Consider the following 8,061-nt stretch of genomic DNA (forward strand, 5'->3'; position numbering starts at 1 on the left):
GCCATAATTGACATATCACCTTGTTTCTTGAGGATGTAATGTAACAACTTTTCAGGATGGGCTAGAGTGTATTACAAGGTATAAATCGACTGTGTACAGCTACAACGTCACATTCTTTAGCATATGTAAATTTTATATTTGAGCGAAGACAAAATTTAGCATAGCATATAATCAGCATAATGTCATTACAAGATTCAACTCTTATCAATGTTCAAAGATAACTATGCAAAGAAGTTTTTCTACATTCTATGGGGCACTGATTTCTGCAATAACTTTCTCTTTTTTAGAAAAGAATAAAGAAAGAAACTGTAGGTATTATCTTGGCATGTGGATAACACAACGCAGACACTTTCCTTCCTTCATGAGATTGAAAGCTTTCTTGATGTCATCAAATGGCAAATTGTGTGTTATGTAGTCATCAATCTGGATTTCCTGCACATTAATCATAATATTAGTAGTTTAGTACATATACTTTTTGCTAAAAAACACTGATTATAGGAATGCATCTCCAATATCAAACTAAAGAACAACAAAATAATCCATGGGGATAAAAGTATATAAAGCAAGAATCTAGATCTAATAGAACTTGAGGTTGCATTTTCAATTCCTTTCTCTCTGGGCACTCCAGAAAATCTCAGTTACAGACTTTTGACTGACTTTATAATAAAAAGTAAGATTAGGTTGCAAATACCAGATATACATCACATCCCATATTAAACGTTGTAAACTAGAACTTCTTTTTTATAACAATGATAAGAGGAAATCGTCCTCAACTTTATCGTGGATAAACAATACCAGTGAAGCAGATGGAAGGAAGAAAGTGGCATACAGAAGCTAGATTAACACTTTTAAAAGAATAAAATAAGAAAGAACGATGAAATTAGCTTACGCAGATAACTTGAATTGTAAAAGTTTTCTCACATTAGTTCCTCAATGAGCTTATTGCTAACTAGTAGGCAAGCTAATTATAACTTATATAGAAAAGTCTACTTCATTTTACTTTCTATATTTTTCTCCTTTAAGTTCTTATGAAAAAATTTATCCAAATAGACTATTGAATCGTTTACAGTGAAAAACACAGAGCAAGAGTGAGAGAGAGAATTTTCTCAGGGTCATGCTGCAACAACTCTTTACCTATGAAAAAATACATTTTTTTGAACCATTAGACTTTTTCGTATCTGTGTTATGTCAGCTAAAAACGTATTTTCTGCACAAGTCATCGTGAAACTTAATGGTTCTTCACATTTATTGTCTTCTCCTTTCATTCCGAGTTGGTTGGCCATCTTCTGTATTCGAGTTATAAACTCGGCAACTCCCTCATTTTCATTAATCTCCATATGTTCAAACTCTCTTCTGAGAGCTTGTACTCGGACCTGCTTCACGTGAGTATCTCCTTTGTATGCCACCTTTAGAATTTCCCATACTACTTTACCTGACTTTGCATTAGCTATTTTCTCGAATCCAGATTCGTCTACTGCATTATACAGAAAGTACAAAGCCGATCTGTCTTTCACTCGTGTCTTTTTCAATGTAGCAATCTGGTTCACTATCTGATGCTCATCATCCGTGAGTTCATTATACCCGTCCGCCACTATGTCCCATACGTCTTGGGATCTAGGAAGAACCTTCATGTACAAAGACCAATTGTCGTAATTGGTATTTTCCGGCAGTTGTGGCACACTCATCCCATTGACTACCTTTGCCATCTGTCTCACAAAAAAAATCAAGCACTCACTCTTTTCTCTCACGGTGTTTGACTCTCTCCTATCTCTTTTTCTCTCTCTCGGTACTCAAAGCATAAAGCTCTGATACCACTATCGGGAAAATCTCATGATACAATATTTTCCAAAATTGAGTCTTGCTTTTTATTGATGATTGAAGGGTTTTAAATAGTCGTGATACTTACAATATAGGGAATAAAAATAAATTCTGAAAATAAATATCTAACTGTCTTAAAAATAAAATTTGCTTAACCTATCACAAAATAATATTGTACTGAAAATCATAACTACCTATTCCTATTTTATCTCTATCAAATCAAACTAAATATTACTATACCCAAAACTAATAAAATAAGATTTAAACAAAATTATTAATAAAACTCTAAAATTTAAGTTTATCTCAACATGGGCAAAGATGTTGTGATGAATGAAATTAAAAATTATATATATGGCTGGAAGAAAATTTGGAAGTACGCATAAGATATGCACAAATCTTTGGGATTTGAGATGAATTATGTTATGTTTCAAGGTCCATTAGCCAGGCAAGTTATGTTACTCTTTTGTCACTACAACACCAAATTGAATTCCTATATGTATTCTTCAAAAGCAAAAATCTCATGAACTTAGTTGTAATACTTCTTTTCTTTAAGGATAACCAAAATCGGTTAGTGTGATATTGCAAGCCACAACATAATTTAACTTACACTAATTGTGCCACTTCTTTAGTTTCACTCAATTGAATTTGAATACAACTTCACAATATTTTACAACTCCAACTTAATAGATGTGACCACAAATTGTACGTTGTTACCATCTATGAAAGGTCCAAGTCCAGAACTGGTATAGATTCTGAGTCAGAACTGCTGATATCAACATCTGATTTTCTCATGATGCATGGATCTGTGAATCTAACATCCTCCATGCTATTTTCCCGTTTGACTATGTGGATTCCGATTTTTGCACGGTTAATAGAGGTATATTTTCCGTGTGCAAATGTAACCTTCGCATGGTTCCATTCACTATCAAAAGGCACCTTATACGGACTTTTTCTGAAACTTGTCTTTCGCAGATCAAAAAGATATTTATGATGCTTCCCTGTCAAGCGACACAGACTATAGGAGGTATATTCTTTGCCATTGATGAAAACCCTGGGAAAAAAATAATCGTGCTGCATAGGTGCAACAAGAACACACTGAACTTTGTCAGGGAACTTATTACGAAACCAGAAAGAAATTGAAGTTCCCCGGTTCTGGTGATCGAACCACTTTGGAATACTAAATCCTGGCAAACAAAACACAGTGTTTCCAGCCTCGTGCAGTTCCTGTTGGTCATATTAAGCATTTATTAGTTTACCAAAGTTAAGTATACTATCTATTACTAAATCAAATACATTTCAAACATAACAAAACCTGCTTTACGAGCATGCGTTTACTCGAGGAAGCCAAGGATTCACAGTTTATTGCAGAGAAAAGCTTTAAGTTTGGTGGAATGCCTCTAATTTCCCGAAGATGCTTGCAATAACTCACATCAAGATACGATAAAAATTGGCATTGTTTCAAACATTCAGGAAGGATGGTAAAATTATTCTTAGGTAGCCATAAATTCTTCACATGAGAAAACCTTGCGAAATCTATCGAAAAGAAATCATCATAGAGGTTGCAATTTGAGGCAGTAAGCCATTCTACCTTTGAAGGTACTACTACTGGCCCCATTTGTTCTTCACCCTCTTCCTGTTTTAGCCATTGCAACCCTTTCAATCCTCTGGCGAAGATACGAGCCAGTTTTGGCATCATGATAATGCTACTGGGCACCTTAACAATTGAACTAGTTGAAAAAAACATTTCTAATGACGGAAGCCCGGTAAGATTTTGAAATGAAATTGGCAATTCTGTTATGGGACAGCCCTCCAAATTAAGTTCCCTTATGTTTTCCATCTTAACTAATACTTCTGGAAAACCCTTCAGACTGTAACAAAGTGAAAGCTCAAGTTTTTCAAGAGAGGTCAACTTCATAGGCGGGAAACAACTAANCTTTTCGCAGCTAAAAGCATTCAATGTTTTAAGTTTATCCAGAAAACCAACTGAGTCGTGAACTGTAATTAGATTCACACAATATTTAAATGAAAGTTCTTCCAAATTTTGGAGAAGAGACATGTCAGGTATCTGTGTTAAACATTTGCACCAATCAAAATTCAATACTCTAAGATTCATGAAATCCTGCAAAAAATAAATGGAAAGGAAAGGAAGAACGAAATGAATAGTCATAAAGTGAATGTATTAAATTACAGGACAAGGAAAGTATACTATTNAAACTTGCCTTTGAAAACTCAAGGGATGAAATGGAGCTACGGGATAACTTGCATAGAACAAGTTTTTTGGGATGAAAATCAGATGGTAAACAATGTGAAGGATATCCCAACCATTCCAACACTCTCAAACTATTTGGAAGGTGTTCGGGACCTTCGGAAAAATTAACATTCCTAAGGATAAGTGTTTTGAGGTTTTTCATCGTCTTGAATGCTTTTGTATTGAATTCTACTATTGCTTCTTTGTCANATTTTGGANNATCCAGACATATGATNTCAATTTCACTNGTTCCCTGNCAGTACAAGTATACGGAAGACTTCAANACATATTTAGAGAAATTTACANATTATAAAGAAGAAAGAAACANCTGTGNTTTGAACATATTATGGTAAAAAAGGATTAGNNTAGATCTGAAGCTAATCACTCACCTTGTCATCTTCCAAAACTTGAATTATATCTTCCGGTAACCATAATCTACTGCGCTTCCCTGGATCTTTTGGTGATTCTTGCCTGACAATTTCTTTACCCATGTCCTGGATCAAGCTATGCATTGCAATTCTAGTTTCGAGAGTATACCGACTCAACTTTATAAGAGATTTGTCAACCAACACCCCAATATGATATTTCATGCAATCGCCATAATGAGCAAGAAGTAAATCTTCAACCTTTGACAAGGGATATCTATTTAACCAACAAATATCAAGAAAAACACTCTTCTCTTCTTCCTCCAAAGAATCAAAGCTCACTTTAAGTATCTCTAGGATTTGATTATTAGGAATTCTTTTATACTGTTTGATAGCAGATTTCCATTCTTCTATACTTTTTCCAAACAAGTTGGAACCTATCACTTCCAAAGCCAATGGAAGCCCATAAGCNTAAATCACTACATCATTCAANACCTCATTATAACTTGCATCAATTTNTTTTGTTTTAAAAGCTTTCCATGAAAGCAAGTCAAGAGCATTGTTCTTATCCAATAAGTTCACCTCATACGTTCTTATAACCCCATAAGATGACAATAANTGTTTGTCCCGAGTAGTGATGATGACTCTGCTGCCAGGACCAAAAAGACAAGGTCTTCCAACAATAGCCTGCAATTGCTCGTATTTGTCAACATCATCCAGAATCAAGATAACCTTCTTTCTTTGAAACCTATGGTGTATCACTGAAGCTCCTTGTTCTACACTTGCAAAGTTTGCTTCCTTCTCTCCAAGCATTTCCCGAAAAAGGATGCTTTGGAGGTGTTGTAGCCCATGCTTGCTAGATTTTTCTCTCACGTTTTGAAGAAAACACGAACAATCAAAATGGTGAACAATCAAATTATAAACTGCTAAAGCAAGTGTTGATTTTCCTATCCCGCCGATTCCATAGATTCCTATCATGTGGACATCATCAGATCCAACATCCAAAAGCTTCCTTACGGCCAGTGCTTGTGACTCTAGTCCAACTGGGTAATCCGCAACTGGTAAAGGAGCGTGATTAATCTTGCTGGATACCAACTCAACTATCCTTCCAATAAACTCATGTTCATATCCATCTCTGTTTCAAACAAAAATTCTTGATGAAAAACTAATAGCTTTGTGTCCATGCCTTGACACCCATGTTGTAATGGATAACAAACATTTATTTTTTCTTTAGATAGAGTCAAAATTAATAAAAAAAAAAATTGAGATAAAAGATAGGTAATGTGGGGTACCCATGTTTCAAATGAAAGCCAGACAAGTTAGCTACTTGATGCAAAGCCTTCTTCCAGTTCTCCAACTTNTNCATGCTATGGTTGAACCTTTGCTCATGCTTAGCTAATGCTTCTCCATAACTACCTTTCTGGTGTCTAACATCAGAAGGATCTATCTTAAAGAAAACTGGCAAAACNAACATATATTTTTTGTTAAAGCACTCAAGGATGTACTCAAGTTCATTTAAGCAAAATGAGGAAGAAGCATAGTTTATAGAGAGCACAGTGATGGCAATCCTGGACTCTTCAATTGCCTTCACAAGTGATGGTGTTATTTCCTCCCCTCTCTGAAGCTGCTCATCGTCAATGAAGGTGTAGATTCCCCTGTCATGAAGGGCTTTATAGAGGTGGCCTGTAAAACCATGGCGTGTGTCTTCCCCTCTGAAGCTGAGGAAAACATCATAGGTGAAGGAAGAGGAACGTGATCGAATTGCCATGAGAACTGTGAAGAAAGTACACTATGATAGTATGTATGATTGTGGTGGATGGAGAGTTAGGTCTCCAGAACTTGTAGACTTTCCTACTAAGCTTTGTATTCGTTCTTATGGCCATGCATGAAATAAAGTAATGCATTAAGTTCGATGGTGCAATAAAAAACAACTAAATATTTTGGTCAACCTGTTAAATGCCGTCCCACAGGCCATTTTTGTCTAAAAAATACCATCAGTGAGTGATGCTATGTAACACCAGTTTCTGAAATCAAACCAAGTGATTTGTTGATCCTATTCACTAGTATCCACTGAAACCTTCCACGAAGATTTATAAAATAATCAACCTTGCCCTTCGAACATGCATTATAACATTATGTATATAGGTTTGTACTATAAAGTAAAATCTTCAACTTAGATTACACTCTCTTCACTCTCTGAAGCAGACATTCTCAACACTAAAAAATATCTATCGCCAGCATCTTAAATTACTCTCTTTTTACTTATACGTAGATATTGTTTTATTAACTACGTATCTGTTTTAAATTAAAAACCACTGATATTACATTTTAAATTGTTTCATTCTATATTTAAAATATATTTCATATATTTAAAAATACTTATCAATATTAATTATATAAAAAAAAAACGTACGTTTATTTGTTTGCAAGACTTTAAAATATTAATTATTTCATTAAACTGGTAGCAATTTGTCCAAATAATACATTAATATGGCCTGCCATAATTGACATATCACCTTGTTTCTTGAGGATGTAATGTAACAACTTTTCAGGATGGGCTAGAGTGTATTACAAGGTATAAATCGACTGTGTNGAGAAGAAGCACCGATAGAGAGAAGATTCAGGGAGGAAATTCATACCACATGCCTGCCTCTCTAGCTCACACGTAATCCTTCAAATAGGTGTTTCTCTTGGCTGGACGCGTGCTCTTTCTAACAGCTTCTTTGGTACCAGAATTCTCTATTAATTTACCCATTTCTCCCTTACCCGTTTCAGGTGTGAATTCCCTTATTTGCCCTTTCTCTTTTATACATGTTACATTACCCTCCTCATCAAAAACAACCTTGTCCTCAAGGTTGAACAAGGGATAAGCTTGTTTGACTTCTTCTACATCCTCCCAGGTAGCCTCTTTCGGATCGGAAATGTCCCACTGAACTAGTACCTGTGAGACCTTCTTGTGATTCCTTGTGACCACTCTACACCTTAGTATGTTCGAGGGCTGCACTGTAGGACCAAACTCNGATGTTGTGAGGGGTAAGGGAAGATATTGTTGTGGTAGATCACCTTGGAATTTCTTGAGCAAAGAAATATGAAACACCGGATGAATTTTAGCTGTGTCAGGTAATTGCAATCTATAAGCAACAGCTCCGATCTTTTCCACCACCTCAAATGGCCCAAAANACTTTAGTCCCAATTTTTGATTTTTGCGTAAGGCCAAGGATTGTTGGCGATATGGTTGCAGCTTAACCAATGCCAGATCACCCACCTCTAGTTGAATGTCTCTCCTTTTTTTATCTGCTTGTTGTTTCATATAGTTTTGAGATTTCAATAAATTAGCCTTTAGTTGTAATAAGACTTGATCTCTTGTTGTCAGAGCCTCTTTCACTGAAATGGAATCGTTGGGATTTTGTTCATATCTTTCAAGTTTAGGTGGAAGTCTGCCAAACAGCGCTTGAAAAGGAGTCATACCTAAACTGTGATGAAAGGAAGTATTATACCAATACTGAGCCCATGGTAGCATATTAATCCAAGACTTAGGATTCTCATACACATAGCACCTTAAATACATCTCTAATGTCTTGTTTAAATTCTCAGTTTGGCCATCAGATTGAGGATGATAAGCGGACCCCA

The 8,061-nt window shown here is 35.6% G+C and overlaps 1 protein-coding gene across 1 annotated transcript in view; it reads right to left on the reverse strand.

The window, feature by feature from the left end:
- LOC106757128 (TMV resistance protein N-like) overlaps positions 1 to 6,205 on the reverse strand; it is a 10,783-nt gene extending 4,578 nt beyond the window's left edge. The window contains exons 1-4 of the mRNA XM_022784298.1: positions 5,724 to 6,205; positions 4,456 to 5,566; positions 4,038 to 4,319; positions 3,131 to 3,937 (exon numbers count right to left, since the gene is read on the reverse strand). Coding sequence (XP_022640019.1) covers positions 3,131 to 3,937; positions 4,038 to 4,319; positions 4,456 to 5,566; positions 5,724 to 6,199 — 2,676 coding nt within the window. The 5' untranslated portion in view covers positions 6,200 to 6,205. The remainder of the gene's footprint in view (positions 1 to 3,130; positions 3,938 to 4,037; positions 4,320 to 4,455; positions 5,567 to 5,723) is intronic.
- Between the last annotated feature and the right edge of the window lie 1,856 nt (positions 6,206 to 8,061).

This window comes from Vigna radiata, chromosome 1, assembly GCF_000741045.1.
Source record: "Vigna radiata var. radiata cultivar VC1973A chromosome 1, Vradiata_ver6, whole genome shotgun sequence".
Lineage (NCBI taxonomy): Eukaryota > Viridiplantae > Streptophyta > Magnoliopsida > Fabales > Fabaceae > Vigna > Vigna radiata.